The sequence below is a fragment of the Lagenorhynchus albirostris genome, chromosome 8 (assembly GCF_949774975.1).
Source record: "Lagenorhynchus albirostris chromosome 8, mLagAlb1.1, whole genome shotgun sequence".
In the NCBI taxonomy this organism is placed as follows: Eukaryota; Metazoa; Chordata; class Mammalia; order Artiodactyla; family Delphinidae; genus Lagenorhynchus; species Lagenorhynchus albirostris.
The window spans coordinates 75,516,361-75,537,639 of NC_083102.1; the positions used below are offsets into that span (position 1 = coordinate 75,516,361).

A 21,279-nucleotide genomic window follows, 5' to 3' on the forward strand; every position below is an offset into this window, starting at 1 on the left:
ATGAACTGTAATCATTTAAGATAGTAAAAAGACAAATCACAGAGTGGACAAAAATACTTGCATTATATGTATCTGACAAAAGAATCTCATTTGTAGAATGCCAAGAATTCTTACAAATCCATAAGAAAAAGATAACTCAATTTAAAAATGAGCTGCAAGGGGAAGATTTTAAACTATAGCGTCAATTTCTTTAGTAGACATCAGAATATTCAGAGGCTTTCTTCCTTTTTGTGTTAGCTTTGTAAGTGACAGTTTTCAAATCTGCCCATTTCATTTAAATTTTTTAATTTATAGGTGAAGTTATTCATAATACTTTCTTTTAGGATTTTTAATGTCTGTAGGGTCGATGGGTTTTACCTCTTCTTCATTACTGATACTGGTAATTTATAATCTCTCTTTTTCTTTTCTTTCTTGAGTAGCCTTGCTACAAACTTAACAGTTATATTAATCTTTTTAAAAACACCAACTGGGACTTCCCTGGTGGCACAGTGGTTAAGAATCCACCTGCCAATGCAGGGGGTATGGGTTTGATCCCTGGTCCAGGAAGATTCCGCATGCCACGGAACAGCTAAGCCCGTGTGCCACAACTACTGAGCCTGCGCTTTAGAGCCTGTGAGCCACAACTACTGAGCCCGCCTGCCACACGTACTGAAGCTCACGCACCTAGAGCCCGTGCTCTGCAACAAGAGAAGCCAACGCCACGAGAAGCCTGCGCACCGCAACGAAGAGAAGCCCCTGCTGGCCGAAACTAGAGAAAGCCAGCACACAGCAACGTAGACCCAACGCAGCCAAAAATAAATTAATTAATTAGTTAAAAAAACCAAAAAACACCAACTTTTGGTTTTGTTGATATGCTTCTAGTGTACATTTGTTTCAATTTAATTGAATTTTTGCTCTTCATTATTTCTTTCCTTCTACTTTGGGTTTATTACTTTTTTTTAAGCTTCTTGAGATGAAAGCTTTGCTCACTGATTTTTCAGCCTTTCTTTAAAAAAAATACATAAAAGCCTATTTAAGTCTATCTATTCTCCTCTAAGCATAATTTTTTATATATTTTCATTATCATTACTTACCAAATATTTTTCAATTTCATGTGTAATTTCTTCTTTCATCCATGAGTTATTTAGAAATTCTTCTCAAATTCAACTTATATAAGCATTTTCTAGTTACCTTTTTATTATTGATTCTACTGTGGTTAGAGAGCATACTTATATTTCAATCCTCTGAAATTCATTGAGGTGAATTACAACTTAGCAAACGACCGATTTTTGTACAAGTTCTATAAGAATGAATATCCTGTAGCTTCCTATTTGGATTTTCTTATATACTCCAGTTCTCTAGTATTCTTAATCTTTTCTTTATTTATATCATAATTACTTAAAAGTTCATTATCTGCATCTCCCATAGGTCTGTTTCAATTGTCTTTTTTATATTTCTTAGTTTTATTCATTTAATCTTGTTTCCTGATATACCTGGTGATTTCTGATTAAATAATGGACACTGTGGAGGAAAATTTGTAGCAACTCTAGTGCTACCTTTCTCTAGAGTAGATTTGCTTTTCTTCTGGTAGACAGACAGTGTACTTGAAAATCACCTTGTACCACTTAAGGACACCGCTTTTAGGTCTTTTGAAGGCTGGTCTTCATCTGAATTCCCCTTACTCCCAAGGTATAGCCCTTCTGGGGTCACAAATAAAAGCCTGGAGTGTTTACAGGGCCCCTCCAATTTGTGTGACTTCCAGGTTTGGGGCCATCACACTAAAGAACTAGGGATAGGAAAAGTCGAGTGGTAGTTAAAAGAGGAGGTAGATTTGTGAATCAGTAATAGAAAATGAACATAAAAATGGCCTCTTTGCAATACTATATCTTATTGCAAAGTTCTAGTATTTGGTAATTCTGGTGTATCTGTGATTAACACCCTCTCTCTGCCTCTGCCTCTTTCAGTAGAAAATTTGGCTAACCAGCCTCTGGGACAAAGCACTGACAAGGCCAGCTTCTGAACAAGGAAAAAGTAAACAAGAAGATGAGACCAGGAATAACTAGGAAGGATTAGGGACATAAGTCATAAGAATGTATTAAAGACTACACTCACAGTTCTGTCATGGTATAGGTGCTCAATAAAAATTTATCAGGTGGAAGGATGCATGGATGTATGAATGGTTGATGTGAGTAGTATATTCAGAAATTGGTCTAATATGTTAAATTTATATCATAGAAGGAACAAGGGATAAGGTTGCTTATCCTAACAAGGATGGGGGGGCAGTATAGGGGTAGGAGAGTGGAAGGTACAAACTACTGGGTGTAAGACAGGCTACAAGGATGCACTATACAGCATAGGGAATAGAGCCAATATTTTGTAATAACTGTAAATGGAAAGTAACCTTTAAAAATATTAAAAAAGTAAAAATAATTTTTTTTAAAATTTAGGTACTTGGTCCATGTTTTACAAAATATTTAATTTCAATATATGTGTCAATTTTGCTAACCAAAATTTTTCCATAAGAAAAAAAATCTTTCTAAATAAAAATGGATACAGGAACAATAAACTTAAAAACTACACTGTTGAAAGATGATTGTTATACATTTGTGTATTATACAGACATGTAATTTATTAGGTTATGATTGTCAAATAATGAATTGAATTAAATTATGTCGACTTAAAACTATCTAATATTTTCAGCCTTTATTTTCTACTTCATTTTTATTTCATTCTGTAACTCTTAAGTGTCAAAAATGGTAAGGAAAGTTATTATGACAAACCAATAAAAATAAACTACTATACTAAAGCTAATATACCTTATGTCACCAGCTCAGACCTTTACAATCTTAAAAATTTTGAGGACTCCAAAGGGTTTTTACATAGGTTATATCTATCCATATTCACTGCACTACAAGTCAAAACTGGAAACTTTAAAAATATATAGTAATTAAAAAAATAATGAACTCATTATATGTTAACACTGAAAACCATATTTTTATGAAAAAATAACTATCTTTCCCTAAAAAAAATATTAGAGAGAAAAGACCTCTGTTTTACATTTTTACAAATCTCTTTAATGTATGGCTTAATAAAAGAGAACTAGGTATCTGCTTCAGCATTCTATCTGTTGCAATGGGTCGTTCTGGTTGAAGCATGTGAAGAAAATCTACCCTCACACAGATACATAATTGGAAAAAGGAATCATTTAATAGCCTTTTCAGATAATTGTGGATGATATTCTCCTTCGGTTCTAATCAAAACTCAGTAAGTGATAATTTCTTAAAGGTTAATTGCAACATGGACTCTATAACCATATCAATGAATGTTTCATACTGTATTACATTCTTACACTTTGAATGGATCTTTTACCCATGCATGATTTTATTATTCCACACATCAGACGCAAGAGGGAAGAGATATGGGAACATATGTATATGTATAACTGATTCACTTTGTTATAAAGCGGAAACTAACACACCATTGTGAAGCAGTTATACTCCAATAAAGATGTTAAAAAAATAAAAATAAAAAATGTAAGTTATGCAGGTCTACAAAATACTGGCACATTCCATTAAATAATATCTATTTTTGTTAATATCAACATCAGTGTTATTAGAAAAGCATTTAAGTACTAGGAAGTTATCGAGTTAAGATGGTGAATACACTACAAGTTTTCCAAAATTCTAATTTTTACTGGAAAGCTTTCATTTTACCATTGGCAACAAATACTCTCAAGCTGTTTTTCTTGAAGGAACAGGTTTACTTCATTCATCTTTACTTATGAAATGTCTACAAAATGCCTACGTCTAAAAAGGCTATAGTTTGAATGTTTTTCTTTCAAGTAAAAATAGTATTACATGACAAAAGTGTCTAGTTCAGTTAACAATTCAAACTACTGCATGAGTACGTTTCCTTGAGACAACCATCACATGTCAATACGCTGTATACATACTTTCCATTTTGTCACTCAAGATATTAAAAAGACAGCTTCTCAAAGCTTGAGATTTAATTAAATTAATAATGTTTACTTCGCCATCATGGACATTAAGTGAAACTGGTTTTTGTTTTTGTTTTTAAGACTGCATGTATGGTGAGGAAGAACTCAATGACTACTAGTATAGTTTGATGCTACTGCTTTAATTTATGCTAAGGCACCAGTTAATTTTACCCACCATTGCTTCTGCATAAGCAGTGCAAGTATCAACCCGGTGCAAAAGGCAAGTAACAATTTGGTACTATGTGAAAATAGTTTTGACATTATGGACTGCCAGCGCAGGACACTAAGAGTCACTGATTTAGGTAATTCAAGAAATGTAGAACCTTCATAGACTAGGAAATATTTTACTGTGCTTCTCAAAAAAGAAATTCATAGTTACTAGCTTCATACCTTCCTGCTATTTATAAGGCAACAGTGAAGATTCAAGAGCATTCTAAAATAATTACATGCTACTAAAAATAAAAAATGAAACAAGCCTCTGAAAGATGTTAAATTTGGTCAAGTGCTTAATTCCAACAAAGAAAAGAAAGATTTTATATAGCAAAGAGCTCAAAATTTTCTATTTGGGTCAAAATTGTTTAGGATTAGATTACACGTACTGCACATTATTATTTATGCCTTACCTTAGCTCTAGAGGAACTGACATTTTCCATATTTTCAATGCTGCAGATACAGTTCTGTGAAACTTTCCGGCAAGCCACTCTGATATAGTCCCAGAAGCTACGAGGACTTTCATAACCAAACCAGGTTACTTGACCTTCAGGAGACAAATTGTAATACAAAATAAAACTAGACTAGAAATTCAAAACTCAAGAATAAAACTCTGAGAAATAAATGTCAGTGGAGTGTGCGATTGTGGAAAGGGCACCTGGGGTCAAAAAGCCTTAAGTCTGGTCCCGTTCTACCTTTACCTAGTTGTGTTACTTTGGGCAATTTATTTAATGTATCTGGATCATAGTTTTCTCAACAATAAAATTAAATTAAATGAAGTAAAAAGGGTCTAGACACTAAAAAATCTCTTATAGGTTAATATCCTTTTATTCTAACACAGTCTTTCAGAGAGCACACAGGTATGCCTCTTTGTGGTTCTAGTTAAGCGTTAATTTAAACTTCACCAGTTGCATCCTGAAGCTTCCTCTTCTTGGAAAAACAGAAAAAACTTAAAAGGCAACACTTTTTCTCCTCTTCAGAGGGACACTTCAAAGAAATGAAACAATGTGTGGTCTGTAAGTACCTATAATCAGTGAGACTCCTACATTCACTAATCATTCCCACCCATTCACCACCATTCTACCAAACCTTCATCTAACTGTCATTCATCTGCTCTCTTCTAGTCACCAACCTGTGACAAGTCCTTCAGGCATTTACTATTCTAATCTTCCAGATTTGGGTAATTATGTATTGTTCAAGAACAAATGTTCTTTTGTGTGTATCTTATATTAGTATTAATATTTCTATGCAGGACTTTGAGTAGTAGGTCCAGGGGAACAATTTTTTACTCTGAATACTTTTAAATGGGACATGAGAGACATCTTAATATTTCTTCAGGTGTCTGGAATAATTATTCTTACCTAGGGAAGTTGTTCAATCTTAATGAAGAAAGATTAGCTTTTATATTTTAAAATCTCTGCTTCTTTGTTTTCAGTTAACATTTATCTCAATCTTCTTTTCCCCAGTAACACGTTCTCTCTAAGCAACATCAAAAAGAGTTAAAGTGTTCTTGTCCACAAGCAGCATTTTAGGAACAACGTCTGAAATATTTGAGTGGTGTCCAACCAGGGCAGCCCATAAGAATGACTGGGCTTCTTTTAAAAAGTTCTCATGTCTGGGCTCCACCCAAACTAAATAATCAGAATCTTTGGGGGTGGGCCTACACACTGGTATTTTTTAAAAGATCCCCCTGGTATTTCTAATAGTATGGTTACTCAACCAACAGAAAGCTCACATATCATGATAGGTAACCCCTATTCATCATGGAGGACATTTCCAAGGGCTCCTCTTCTGGTAAGCCACGTGTGATCTCTGCAGTAAGTTACTCCTCCCTACGTGCTGGCATATCACCCTGAGCTTACTTACCCTTATAATTATCTGCTTACTTGATTGTCTCACATATTAGGTGGTAAGATCACTAAGGCAAGGACTGTATCTTATTTGTCCTCAATTCTATCTCCAGCACTTAACACAGTGCTTGGCTCATAGTGGGCATTTAATAAATATTTACTAAACAAATCAACTGGTTAATCAGCACAAAACAAAATCTTAATTGCAATGCATATAGAAATTTGAATTTAAAAAATCTAATTAGTATCTTTTTACAGAAACAGCTCAGTAACAACCTGGTATCAAGAGGTCTGCATGCTAGATTACAGATATCAAATATTCTGGACAAATACATTTAGCTTTGTCTACAAATAACTAAAAATACAAAAGCATCTAGAAATCTTTACTCAAACATCTATATAACTCAAATGTCTCCTTAAAAATTAAATCTTACTACCAAAAAATACAAATCTATAGGAATGTCTATAATCTTCCTTCTTTTTCTCAATCTCTCCCCATCACTTTTCTTTGCCCCCTCTCTTCTTTAGTTAAAAAAAGTTCCTAGAACAGGATCTCAGTATAGTCTGTCTTTGGGGCAATTTTCATGTTGTCAATTTGTTAGCCATTTGGAGAGGAAACAAGATGCCTAATGGTAAGAATATGAGCTTCTGAGCCTGGTGGGCCAGAATTATATCACTTTCTAGACATGCAATCTTAAGCAAATGACTTAACTTCACTCTACCAATCTGAGTTTCTTCTATAAATTGACAATAATGGTGGTATCTACATGATAATACTGCTGTGAGGATTAAATAATGTATGTGCAGCAATTAGTATACAGCCTAATACAAATATTAACAATGATTACTACTGTTATTACTATTATCATACAAATAGTCAAGAGACCCAAGGTCCCCTTGCATTGCAAAGTGGGAATGAGATGCACAGTGAAGTTTCTCCCATTACTTGCTTAGAATCTAGAAAAATCTTTAAAATTTACTCCCTAATCCAACCTTTTACCATATCAACCATTCTAAATTTACCTCTCTAAAATCTAGTCTTGACTAATTTTCCTTGGCTTCTATTAATTGGGATTGTCCCGCAATTTAAAAATGAGGAATAGCTACCACACTTCCCTCAAGAAATGGAGTACCATACACTGCCAGGGACCTCAAAAGGAGAATCACAAGATTTTTCTGGTGACTTTATTTTAAATCTTCTCATGAGTTTGGCATGACTGAGGAAATTAATTTATGAGAAGTTTCAAAGTAGAGCTGTTGAAAACCAAAAGAATATAACAGAGCCCCCTTTTGCAGGAGAGGAAACAAAGATATAGAGAAACTAAAAGTCTAGGCTTAGGTTAAACAGAAAAGGAATGGGCGCTAAATCCTTAGGATTCCTGCTATGTGTAGGATATGCTGCCTACAAGACGTTCACCCAAGAGACAATGACAAGATTTCCTAGCTAACGAACTGAGAAACTAAACAATTAACAAAATGACATGTTGCCATGACTTGCAGGGCCTTAAGTATACCAGTAGTATCTTCCCAACACTGCTACCTACTCAACAAACTAGATGAGAGGATGACTTGGCTTGATTCTGCCTTCCTTTCTCTTTCATGTGCATCATTTCCAAAATGAAGTTTTTAAATCAAGACCCTGAATTTTTCACATTCAGAAGGATGTGGGTTAAGAGTCCCTTGTTAGAACCTCCAAATGAACTCTCATGTAAATTGTCCATGTATCCTAGGGTTTTATTTAAATAATTAAATAATTTCTGCATCTATGAAAAAGGTTGAAGTTAATTAAAAATAATGGAAGTGTTCAATTGGTTATTTGAGATATTATTACTTGAACATCACTTTTACTTAAACACAGATTAACTGCTAGCAAAAGATGTACTTGGGCTATTAGTCTGTAACCAGTATTCAACAGGAAAATTAAAAAACAAAGCTACAGGGTGATCATGCCTTTAAAAATAATTATTGAGGTAATAAATAATCACTCCAAAGATATTCTCATTTCCTTTAAAAAGAACCAGAAAAGCAAATCACATAGCAAGAAACTGACTAGCCTACATTTTGAAGAAATTTTATTCAGGAGAAGAATTATGCTGTCACTAACAATTCTCTTTTTAACGTTGCTGACAAGTGTAAGTGTATAAAGTGCTTTCAATTTTATATGTTTTTAGTAGTTGACTTTTTACCAAAGACAAAGTTAAACAAGCTTTTCAAAACTTATTCCCAACCCATCAATCCAACTCTAATGCATTTTAGGCACAGAAATAAATTATGAAAGTTTGCTAGACTAAAAGACCTGCTACGTGATGTCTTTCCCACTAAACTGCCTCATTTTCAGCAACTTAAAATGGCCTGTGATCTCTAAGATCCAATGTTATTCTAAAATTACTCTTCTATATTATTTAACTTAGACACCTAACTTAATATTACTTTAGATACCTACCTTAATATTTTTTAAGGTATCTAACTTAAATAATATAGTCACATCATGTAATATACTCGTGTTTTGCTTTTATCTTATTTTATGGCAAGATGAGACCTTCTAAAAACAAGAACTAAACTTTCCAAAGTGGTTCTCTATTTAGTAGTGGCTAATGACACATCATCGTTTGATAATATAAAATATAAATGAATCTGTTAAGTGACTTCCTTTCTCCACCCTTTGTATTAGTACTTCGCTATGTAAAGAGCCAATGTAAGACTGGTCTCACAAGCTTAAGTTTTGTTAGTGCTACAATATATCACCTAGATGATAACAACAAAGACTATTACCTTGGAGCTGCTATTCATCTAGACAAGCAATAAAATACAGTCCCATTTTAATTTTAATAAGCTACTCTGATATTGCAAAAGTTTCAGATACTTAAAGGAAACTGGTTACTTATGGATTTATTGTTGCCAATATATTAATATTTCAGTACTTAACTTTTCACTGTAAATTTTATAGCAGCAATCCTAAATTTCTTACTGCTAACTTATGAAAATTAGTTTAATATTTTCTACTATCTTTTTACTGAATAGAGAAAATTCCCATGTCAACAAAAGGTCAGAATCTTTTCCTTTTAAAAAGTACTACTATTAGTTGAAGCTTATATTTATCAGACAACCCAGGTTTGAAAGTAAAATTACGACCTTGATTAATTTTCTAGATAAAGTCTCATGTTAATGTTTTTTAAAAAAGAACAAATTTAAACACTTTAAAAAAACCCTTTAATTACACTTTCAGCTGATCTGAAGAAATCTGAGTGTAGATTAGATACTCAACTGTACTTAATACTGCTAGCTCACTACGTTACTTACAAGGTGCCTCAAGTAAATCATTTAGCAACTATGAATCACAGTCACTAATCTATAAAATGTAATTACTACGCTCTGGTACTGACAATTAATGTCTTGTTCACTGGTAAGGAATTTATCACAAACAAACATCTAAGGTATGTTTCTACACCATAAAAATTAGCCAATTCTTAATCTTCCAAAACAAAAAAATATTAAGATAACCAGGTTCACCAAAAATCTGAAAACTGAATTTTACTTAATAGGCTTTTTTATCCAGGTAATTTTACCATCTTTCCAAGGCAGAGTTCAAAGGTTTTGTTTTTTTCTTCCACCAGCATTTTTTAACATAAAGCTTAGAATACCAGTAGACTGAATTAGAGTACCGAGGGCTGACGTCCACACAGGGAGCCATGCATAAATGTGTAGCCCTGAAGAAATCAAGCATAATGTGTTTCAGTAGTGATTAAGGTTATACATAGGGGACATTAAATTGTTTAAAGGATTGTTTGTGGGGATCAGGATTGAGGAAATGAGAAGACATTTGTTTTCTACTTTCTACCTTTCTTATTATAAGTAATCTTTAAAAATAATAACTATGTATTTCTTTTCTAAGTGAAAAATATAATAAAAGGCTAGGTCATTAGCACAGAGGCCTAGCAGTGCTTTGCATACAACAGGAACTCAATAAAAAAGTTTTGAGTAAGTGAATAAAGGCATATATTCTATCTGGAAGAAAGGAAACTAAGGAATATACTTCCACTAGTGGTTCAAGAACAGTGAAACAGTTACTGTTGACAGCGCCCATGTATGTTTTACTGAGTAACTCTGGAAATTCACACAGCTTCCCTGAGACCCAGTTTGCATGTAATACAAATATTACTACACAGCACTTATAAAACTGAGAAAATAACCAATAAGTCTTATATTATAATAAAATATAAATAACACAGAGATGCATGATTAATAAAATTGTGCTTAAAACCATGAAACTTAATAGAAATATAGAGGGGTCATGTAGGAGAAGGAGAGCAAATGGATTATTATATTGTGTGGATTCACAAAAAGCTTTTGATTTAAAAATTAGCATAAAGCATAGTTCTGCCCTCTGGATTAACAAAAACAAAAATAGAAAGCTTTGCAAAACCCATGCAATGTACTAAGAAAGATCACTTAACTGATACAGCCCTCCCCAGTAAGTCAATTCCATGCTGCCGTGCAGCTCAGTGGCAGGAGGCATCACCAGCATAGAGTACCTTGAAGAGGTATTTGGAGATGAGCCAGCCATCGGCAACTTTGGGAAATCTCTTTAAAAAAAATAAACAACAACAACACACAGATATTTAAGAAACCTGACATCAAGTTTACAATAGCAAACTGAACGGCCCCAATAAGATGGCTACACATAATCTTGATGCAGTAAACATCACTTTTACCTAATAAATAAAATGAACTCAATGAAGATGAATTGAGCTGATGCTCTACTCAGCACGGAAATCAAGCTGGTTCCTGTAGCCTATTCTATTGGAGATGATAGGATGTCTTTAAGTCACAGAAATAAATGAGAAGCTATTTTTCCCTGTCTACTTTCACCTCCATTATTCTTAGCCAAACATAAAGAAGCCTGACTGAATTTGCTAGCTTTGCACCTCAAAATTTATACGATTGGTTAGAAAAATTACTCACTTATTGAACTATACGGCTTAGAAAGGTTTCAACTTTAAAAATAAATACACTTTTTTTACTGTTAACTTTTCTAAAAGTTATAAAATTCATTTTGAAGAGCAGTTGTTTCTTTTTTTGGTCTAAGCAGAGTTAAAGTTTGTATGTCTTTTTTTTTCAGAATTATGAGAACAGCACTTAAATATCTAGTAAAATGTTCTTCAGTTTAACCAATGTTGCCTAAATGCCTACTTCATGCAAAATACAGTTTTTCCTACAGCTTCCAATTATTGTTTAACAATCACCATCTGGAAAAGTACTATAAATTCTTGCCTATGTTGTTTGGCAATTCCTATACAGGAAAACTCCAAAGCCAAATTTCTGAAGTCGTATTCCCAACAGATGATATCTTTTTGTTTCATAAGCAAACACTGAAATCTCCCATAGGACATGGTTCCACACCTTTCCAAATACTTTATGAAACTAAACAAAAACCAACCAACCAAACACAGTCAGTAGTGTATAAAAAAATGAAAGGAAGGAGATATATATAGCTGTGCTATTGGTCACTTCTATGTCTCTACTATTCACCTCTATCCTCCTATTTGTATCACTGTAAATGAATATTAAATTTGGAAACACATATCCAAAAGGTACCCTAGTTAAGCCCATGTTAAAACATAATGCTCTTTCTATAACTACAACAAACAAAATGAAAATCTCTCCGCATTAAATGGAAATCAGAACAGAATGCTTTTCAGTGAAAATATTAAGAATACCAATTCTTAATGTTTAAACCATATTTACTAGCTCTGCCTTGAAAGTTATGTATCTTACTTGTAGTCATTTACGTAATCAAAAGTTATCAAAGTAAAAACAATTTCCAGGAAAACTGTACTTAAAGTAATTTTACTTCAAAAAATGTATCAAGTAAAATGCATCATGTCCAGATTTATGTCATGGCTTAATCAATCCTTGGTACAAAATGGGAAACAACTACTGAATCTATTATGAAGCTCAATTTATAGTTTAGGTTTTTTTTTTAAGCTTTTAATATGTTAGCCTTTATGCCCTGGTTATGCATGTTATTTTGATCCTGGCTATGGAACACCATGTGAAAATTTTAACAATTAAAACATTTTCACTTATTTGTAGGCATTAATTGCTTTAATCATAATTTAATATCTCACTCTAGGTCAGTTATAAGCAACAAGAAGCATCCAGACCAAATGACAATCCACAAGATTCCAAATTATCTGTAGTCAAATTTCAACACCACTGTCATTTTGTAGATGGGAAAGGAGAGGCCCAGAGAGAGCCTGCCTAGACCCAGCACACCCCTGTTCCCTGTAGCCTCACACTGATCTACTCCTTTGGCTACAGACAAGATCTGACACATGGAGAGAATCAGTCAGCTGGCTTTTCTGGTTGGATATTAGTTCTCACTACAGCCTCAGAAATAGGAAAAATAATGGGGCAGTAAACATGCACTGAGAATGAGGTAAATATTTTTCATATAAAATTTAAAGTCTTAGCTTAGTTGCTCCCCAAAATATATATATAAATGAACGACAAAGCTTACATTATTTCAAAGTGGCTCAAGGAGTGCTTGTTAGAAAACGTTCTCATTTGCAGTTGAAATTAAAACTTTTGTTTTAAAGTATACAATATTAAATATTTATTTAAATATATTTATAACATAAAATACATAATATCACATATAAAATATAGGATATTAATATATAAAATACATAAAATTTCTTTACATATTTAAAATATATGATGTTAAGACAGTTGAGATAAGACCAAATAAACTGAAAGTGTTTTGTTCAAGAACAAAATTCATTCAAATGTACCATTATAATTATATAATATACTGTGATATTAGGTGTTAGTTTCTGAAATTTCAGCCAAAAGAAGAACCTACTCAAATAGATATGCAGGGACTTCCCTGGTGGTCCAGTGGGTAAGACTCCACGCTCCCAATCCAAGGGGCCTGGGTTCAATCCCTGGTTGGGGAACTAGATCCCACATGCATGCCACAACTAAGAAGTCCGCAGGCCACAACTAAGAAGTCCACATGCCACAACTAAAGATCCTGCATGCAAAGATCCCACATACCGCAACTAAGACCCAGCACAGCCAAAATAAATAAATAAATAAATATTTTTTAAAAAAGAAATAGATATGCAATGAAAGAATGCTTAATCATACTGAAGATACCGTGTCTTCTGACTCAAGAAGTATATACTTTTCAAAAACAAATAAATGAAAGTAAATCAACTTTATAATCTTTATATTAAGGTGGAAAATGGCCATCATACAGAAAAGATTATTGACCATGGCTTTATTCTTTTTTTTTTTTTTTTTTTTTTTGCAGTACATGGGCCTCTCACTGCTGTGTGGCCTCTCCCATTGCGGAGCACAGGCTCTGGACCCGCAGGCTCAGTGGCCATGGCTCACGGGCCCAGCCGCTCCGCGGCATGTGGGATCTTCCCAGACTGGGGCACAAACCCGCGTCCCCTGAATCGGCAGGCGGACTCTCAACCACTGCGCCACCAGGGAAGCCCCCTGACCATGGCTTTAAACACATGAATCAGCCTTGGTGATAAGACTGAATATAATTCTAATCCATAAATATGACATTTATTCCATTTTTTCAAGTTAGCCCTTGTTATAACTTCAGCTTTCTAATTATTTTGATTTCTTTGACGACTGAGCTACATTATCATGATTGATAAAATGTGACAACTACGTAGAAGGTGAGTCTTTTGCCTTTGTTGTATTTAGTCTAATTTTCTTTCTCTCTGTGTATATACTCTGCTAATAAGGCTACAGGTAGATGACTTTATTTTTATGTGATCCAAGATGGATTCCTGAAAAGATCCCTAGATGGACTGATTTGTAAACTGACTGCTATTTATAAGGCAAATAACAAAACTGATTATAAATGATCAGATAGTAAGTCAGAATTTTCACAAGTTTTCTTTTTAAACTAGCAATACCAGATAGCATATACTCTCTTCTGTCACTGATAATAATAATGTGCAAGTTCTTATTGTTTGACATTTTGAATCTTCAACCATGTATTTATATGTAAGAGAAAAATCATTCAGTGAAGCAATATTTACAACTGCATTATGTACTGTAATTAAGCTAACAATGAAACAATATTATCTTCTTTTCTATGTAGCCATTTTCCATTTTTTAATAGCTTCTGAAATTAAAATTTAATATTATATATGACATCTTAAACTTTTTAAAAGTTTATTTTAAAATGCCATTTACAGGTAGATGCTACTAGGTACATTAGAAAAAGTATTTGGCTATTTGATTCAACAATTTTTAAAAACTGAGCACCAAAATCATGCAAATATTTTACATTTGAAAAGTCATAGTGACTTGAAAGAAAAGGAACGTACGAAGAATAAAAATATTAGATTATATGCATCAACTCATTGAGATTAGAAAATCAGAAAGGTGTAGGAACTGAAATTATGATGCTTTCCAAAGATGAATTAAAGTCCATTAAATTGTGCAATCTTTTCCATGTTCTATAAAATGAGAAATATTTACTTCCTTTAAATGAGCAATATTTGAGCATTAAAAGTGATCAAAACTGTTGCTGAAATTATGTAACAAAAAATTTTCTCAAGAAAACAACTTTCCATTACTGACAATAAACTATGATTTGATTATTACAAGTACTGTAAGTTGCTCTATGCTAATTTGCAAAAATCATAAGGTCAAACTGGAAATGTCCCATTATTCTTCTGGCAGAAACTCAAAGGGCTACAAACACAGATAAACAAACATGAACTACCATCAGAGACCATCAATTCCTGCTAAATCCAAGAATTCGGAATTACCTGGTAGAATCATAAATTTTTTTAACTCTCTCATATATTTAAAAAAAACACTAAAAATATCCTAGGCAATTTTATCAATAGTAACTATTATTTAATTAATCTTTTCATAATACTTTCTATGTAATACTCCCTCTCAGAAGCCAAATCTAAATTGGAATTCTTGAAGGGGTTTTGAAAGTGAAGTTCATGTAAAATAAACTTGAAAAATTCTCCAGGGATAACAAAGTTTAAAACCATTAATAAATCTCTCCTTCTATAAATAAGAAAACTATTTAAATTTGGAGGTTAAAATGACTCCTTGAAAATTATGGTTTGGTTACAAAATATAAAAACTGTTTAGTCTGTATCTCCTAATAAGTACAAATATTTGAGATACTTTTCTTGCTCTTCACCCCAAAATGCCTACAACAAATACAGTTATTAAGAGTACTATGACAATCACATAGCTCCGAAGAGAAGCAAATAACCAAGTATGTGGGAATAGTCTGTTTCAGAATTTTAGACATTCAAAACCATATAAAGTATTACAAAACTAAAATAAGAAAAATATTTCAGACGTTTCAAAACAGAAATAAACTCTCAAATGAAAAATAAGAGTAAAATAATAAACTACCAATATTAATCATGTAAGAAGACTAATATCAAGGGAGAAAAAGGTCACTGATCAAAATGGGTTATATAAAAACTAGTTCCACATGATGTAAATAATTAGTTCTTTTCTATTCCAGAATAATTAAAAAAACTCACTCCACAAAAGAAGCAGGCTGGGCTTCCCTGGTGGTGCAGTGGTTGAGGGTCCGCCTGCCGATGCAGGGAACACGGGTTTTTGCCCCGGTCCGGGAGCATCCCACGTGCCACAGAGCGGCTGGGCCAGTGAGCCATGGCCGCTGAGCCTGCGCGTCCGGAGCCTGTGCTCCGCAACGGGAGAGGCCACAACAGTGAGAGGCCCGCATACCGCAAAAAAAAAAGAAAAAAAAAGCAGGCAAAGGTCATAATAAAAATATTAGGAAAAAAGATGAATAACCATGAACTTACATTCAATCTCATTTGTAAATAAAAACAAATTAAAATAACAAAATGTTTTATATATTTCATATTAATAGAAGACCAAAAAAAGATATTTTCCCCTTACCAAATTAAAACTTAAAAATATTAATATAATAATATAATGAGGATATGAGAAAAATAACCACATATATTATTGTTGGTACAACCTTTCTGATAGACAATATAGCAACATATATTAAACATAACATAGCATATATATCATAATGTGCATACCCTTTAATTTCAGTAATTACAATTCTAAGAATTCATTAGCTATTATCATTAATATAAAAAATTTTAAATTAGAAAACTATGTAAAAAAAATTTTCAGTGATATATGACAGTATGTTTATGAAAGGGAAATTTGGTAAAAACTTTGGTAAGCAAAAAGGATATTAATTATGGTTCATTCATACAATGGAATATTATATATTTGTTTAAAAATGAAATGGAAATATACACACGGAAATAGAAAACATGCTCAAAATCTTGTACATCAATGTTACAACAGTACTAGTTATAAGAGAAAAAATGGAAACAATCTAAGTGTCCATTAAATGATTAATGGAGGGACATCCCTGGTGGCTCAGTGGTTAAGAATCCGCCTGCCAATGCAGGGGACACAGGTTTGATCCCTGGTCCGGGAAGATCCCACAAGCCGTGGAGCAACTAAGCCCGTGCTCAGCCCACGTGCCTTGAGCCCGTGCTCCACAACAAGAGAAGCCACTGCAATGAGAAGCCCGCGCACCGCAAGGAAGAGTAGCCCCCGCTCGCCACAACTAGGGAAAGCTTGCGCGCAGCAACGAAGACCCAATGCAGCCAAAAATAAATAATTAAACAATATTAATAATAAATTAATTAAAATGATTAATGGTTACACAAAATGTGGTGTGTCTATATAACGAAATATTAGCCATAAAAAGGAATGAAGTACTGGTACCTGTACAACATGGATGAACCTTGAAAACATGCTAAATGAAAGAAGCCAAACATAAAAGCCACATATTTTATGATTTGATTTACATGAAATGTCTAGAAAAGTAAATCCATAAGGACCAAAAGTGTATTAGTAGTTTCCAGGAAATTGTGGGGAGGAGAGCAGAGGAAGTGAGTGCTTAGTGGGTATACATTTTTTTTGTAAAGAAATTTAATTTTATTCTAAGAATTTGAAATAGAGGGATTTAATCAGAACTGGGCTTTCTTTTCTTTTCTTTGTACTTTTTTTTTTTTTTTTTTACTTTGGCTGTGCTGGGTCTTCGTTGTGGTGCGCTGGGTCTACGTTGCGGCATGCAGGTTCTTCATTGCTGTGTGTGGGCTTCTCTGGTTGCGGCACACGGGCTCCAGAGCGTGAGGATTCAGGAGTTGCCGAGCATAGGCTTAGTCGTCCAGCAGCATGTGAGATCTTAGTTCCCCGACTAGGGATCGAACCCACGTCCCCTGAATGGTAAGGCAGTTTCTTAACCTCTGGACCACCAGGGAAGTCCCTAGAGTTTCTTTTTTTTTTTTTTTTTTTTTTTTTTTGCGGTACGCGTGCCTCTCACTGTTGTGGCCTCTCCTGTTGCGGAGCACAGGCTCCGGACGCGCAGGCTCAGTGGCTATGGCTCATGGGCCCAGCCGCTCCGCGGCATGTGGGATCTTCCCGGACCGGGGCATGAACCCGTGTGCCCTGCATTGGCAGGCGGACTCTCAACCACTGCGCCACCAGGGGAGCCCCCTAGAGTTCCTTTTTAATGTCATGAAAATGTTCTGGAACTGACAGTAGTGATAGTTTCACAACACTGTAAATACTAAAATCCAAGGAATTGTACACTTTAAAATGGTTAAAATGGTGAACTTTATGTTATTTGAATTTAATTTCAAGTCTTAAAATACTAATAAAACAAAATGAAATGGAAAAATATAATATGGCCAATACTAAGGGTAAAATACAGGTCATAACGAAGAAAATACACATATTGTCTATGTATATACATTCATATGTATATACGCAGATAATTTACATGACAGATATACAAAAAGTTGCCAGCTGCAATTACATCTGGTATTTCTGGAAGTTTTTATTAATACTTCCTATGGCTTTATATTTGATCCTCTTGTTATTTTTACATGGAGTAGGGGTAAGAGGGAAGGCCAAAGAAGACTGGCAGTCCAAGAACACAAAAAGTATATATATACAGAAAGGGGTTAAATTAAGGAATCGTGCTAGAGGTTTATAATTTTCTTCTTTCTTTCTTTTTTTTAAAACATAGTAGAACATTAACAAGAATACAAACAAAGTCAAGTAGTCTACATGGCCAGTATGGGCTAAAATCTTAAAATGAAGAAAGAGGTTTTTCAAAAGGCATCAGAAAAACAAGAAATGATAAGGGCTATAAGCTTAGAAGTAAATAAAAGTTTAGGAATATGATTTTAATCAAAAAAGCTACATGAGGAATATGGAAATCTGAGCGACACTTAAATTTTTCCAGTTACCTTTTTTGTTTTAACCATACTTGCTTTAGAGACTAAAGTTCTCTGTTTTTAGAATCTACATAGTTGTTTAGTTACTACCAAACCTTAAATTTACTATATTATATATAGGTTAATTTTATTTCCTATACAATTTAAGACACTGAACCAAATTTACCATGCTACATATAACCCTGGATGTTTCAAGAATTTTTTGAATATTATGATTTCCTGAGATACAAAATCTGCTGAAGGTTTCCTACATTTCCAAGTATATAATGGAAGTACATTCCAAGTTCAAAGTGGCCTTGTCCACTGTCTAAAAGCCAAATTTTGGTAACCGTCGGAGCCACTTTCTTATCTATTGTATCATATTTTTTTGGCCGGAGTAGGCAGGTTTTATTGGGTGAGTTGTGTTCTTATGTTACAACAGAAACAATTCAAGTCTCATTTTGTGTGCAAACCAAGAATCAAAAGTTGGAAAACCTTCAAAAATGAACAAAGAAAATTCAAAAGCCAAATGGATAGGTTTATCTTTACCCATTGTTTCTAAAAGTGTTATTACTACACTTCAAAAGGTGGCCTCATGGGGAGGTAACTGTTTATCATTTAAGTCAGGAAGAGCTTTGAGGTTCAAGCCAGTGTTCCTGAACAATGCTTAGGTATCATAACAGTTCAACTGGATTGGAGAAATTCTAAAATGTCAAGTCACAGGCGTTCTACCTTATTTTAAGAGTCTGAATCCAGATACTATCAGAGAAAAAAACAAAAACAAAAAAGTCCAAAAAAACCAACCCAGAGTTTAGTACTCTGGGGCTCAAGAAGTAGGAATTTCTCAGAGTGCTGTTTCCCAGCAAATATTCACTATGTGCCTACCATATCCCAGGCACTGTTACAGAAATGCGGGATACATCAATGAACAAAACAGACAAAGATCTTTACCCTAACGAAGCTTACATTTTAGCAGAGGTAAAGGAATATAATAAACAATAATCATAATGAGTAAATCTCGTAATATGTTAGAAGCTAAGACTTAAAAAAAAAAAGTAGGACAGGGGCTTCCCTAGTGACGTAGCGGTTAAGAATCTGCCTGCCAATGCAGGGGACATGAGTTCGAGCCCTGGCCTGGGAGGATCCCACATACTGCAGAGCAGCTGGGCCCGTGCACCACAGCTGCTGAGCCTGCGCTCCAGAGCCCGTGCTCTGCCACAAGAGAAACCACGACAAAGAGAAGCCCGCAGACCGCAATGAAGAGTAGCCCCTGCTCACCGCAACTAGAGAAAGCCCACACGCAGCAGCAAAGACCCAACACAGCCAAAAATAAAAACAAATAAATAAATTAATTTAAAAAAAAAAAGTAGGACAGGGAAAAGAGGTCAGAAGTGCTTGGGGTGAAAGGAGGAAAGGTGAGTTATAATTTAAAATATACTGCTAAAGCAATTATACTCCAGTAAAGATATTAAAAAAATAAAATAAAATAAAATATGCTGGAAGGGTTTAGGCTTCAATGAGCAGTTTTGAAACAGATGGAGAGTTAACCATTTGGATATCTGGGAGAAGTGCAATGGTGCTCTATGACAGCAATGTGTCTGGTATAGTCAAGGAAAAGGAAAAGACCCATGAGGCTAGAGCACACCAACTTAAAAACAAAAAAAGGATTCTCTGTACATAAGTATAATGGGGAAACAATGTTTGGAATCAAGATGAAAATCTAAACTGAATGTGAGTCAGCAAGCCCAATGTTAGTAAGTATAATTAGCAGATTAATTCATAGGAAATTTGATATATTCAATAGTATGTCATTATATTTGGTCATTTTTTCTTCAATTAGTAGTGTATTGCTAATTGATAGGCTTTAGTCCTCTACGATACTCAGAAGATTTTTCATTTTAATCAGTTATTTTCCATATAACCTTTACAAAATTCGCTACTGTATCCCATCCCCACACCACCTAGCTGAAGTTTACAAGATTCTTTCCTTTTTTTTTCAAGATTGTTTCTGACCACTTTACTGCTAAATTTCATATTTTTCTTAAACTGTCTGGTCTACAATACACTACTATAATCAAAGTCACAGATGACATTTTAAAAAATGAAAATTTTTTTTAGACATTTGCTGTATTTTATAAGCATTTTAATGACTGTTAACTCTATGTGTAAATGATTGTTGAGATATTTTATACCACTATCTTGATTAGTTTTTTGGTGGACTGGAATATTTCAAATGTTCTTTCTTCCAGAAAAGTGATATCCTTCTTGATATTTACATATATCTTATGCTTAACATTTTTAAGGGAGATTAGAGTAATTTAATCAACAAAGAATTCAGTATGTGTGGGCAAGATTTTTTTTTTTTTTTTACAGGAAGCAGACTTTATTTCACATCATTTACCAAAGTAGCATCCAGAGATGGTGAATAGACATAACATTTTCCTAGTGTCCAGAGATGGTGAATAGACATAAATATAACATTTTCCTTGAAAATAAGTTTAACAAATTTTTAAAAAGAATGATTAATGAGCTTCTTTTTTTAAATTGAAATACAGTTGATTTACAATATTGTGTTAATTTCTGCTGTACGGCAAAGTGATTCAGTTATACATACATATCTTTTTTTAATATTCTTTTCTATTATGGTTTATCATAGGATATTGAATACAGTTCCCTGTGCTATACAGTACGACCTTGTTGTTTATCCATTCTCTATATAATAGCTCACATCTGCTAACCCCAAACTCCCACTCCATCCCCTCCCCAATGCTCTCCCCCTTGGCAACCACAAGACTGTTCTCTATGTCTGTGAGTCTGTTTCTGATTCATAGATAAGTTCATTTGTATCATATTTTAAATTCCACACATAAGTGATATCATATGGTATTTGTCTTTTTCTTTCTGACTTACTTAATTTAGTATGATAATTTCTTGCTGCATCCATGTTGCT

At 33.9% G+C, this 21,279-nt stretch overlaps 1 protein-coding gene across 4 annotated transcripts in view; it reads right to left on the minus strand.

The window, feature by feature from the left end:
• RUNDC3B (RUN domain containing 3B) overlaps positions 1–21,279 on the minus strand; it is a 147,746-nt gene that overhangs the window by 77,360 nt on the left and 49,107 nt on the right. For 2 of the 4 annotated variants that reach the window (XM_060157172.1, XM_060157170.1), the window contains exons 3-4: positions 10,569–10,619; positions 4,600–4,733 (exon numbers count right to left, since the gene is read on the minus strand). In XM_060157172.1, coding sequence (XP_060013155.1) covers positions 4,600–4,733; positions 10,569–10,619 — 185 coding nt within the window. The remainder of the gene's footprint in view (positions 1–4,599; positions 4,734–10,568; positions 10,620–21,279) is intronic. The other 2 variants (XM_060157173.1, XM_060157171.1) reach the window with 1 other exon arrangement.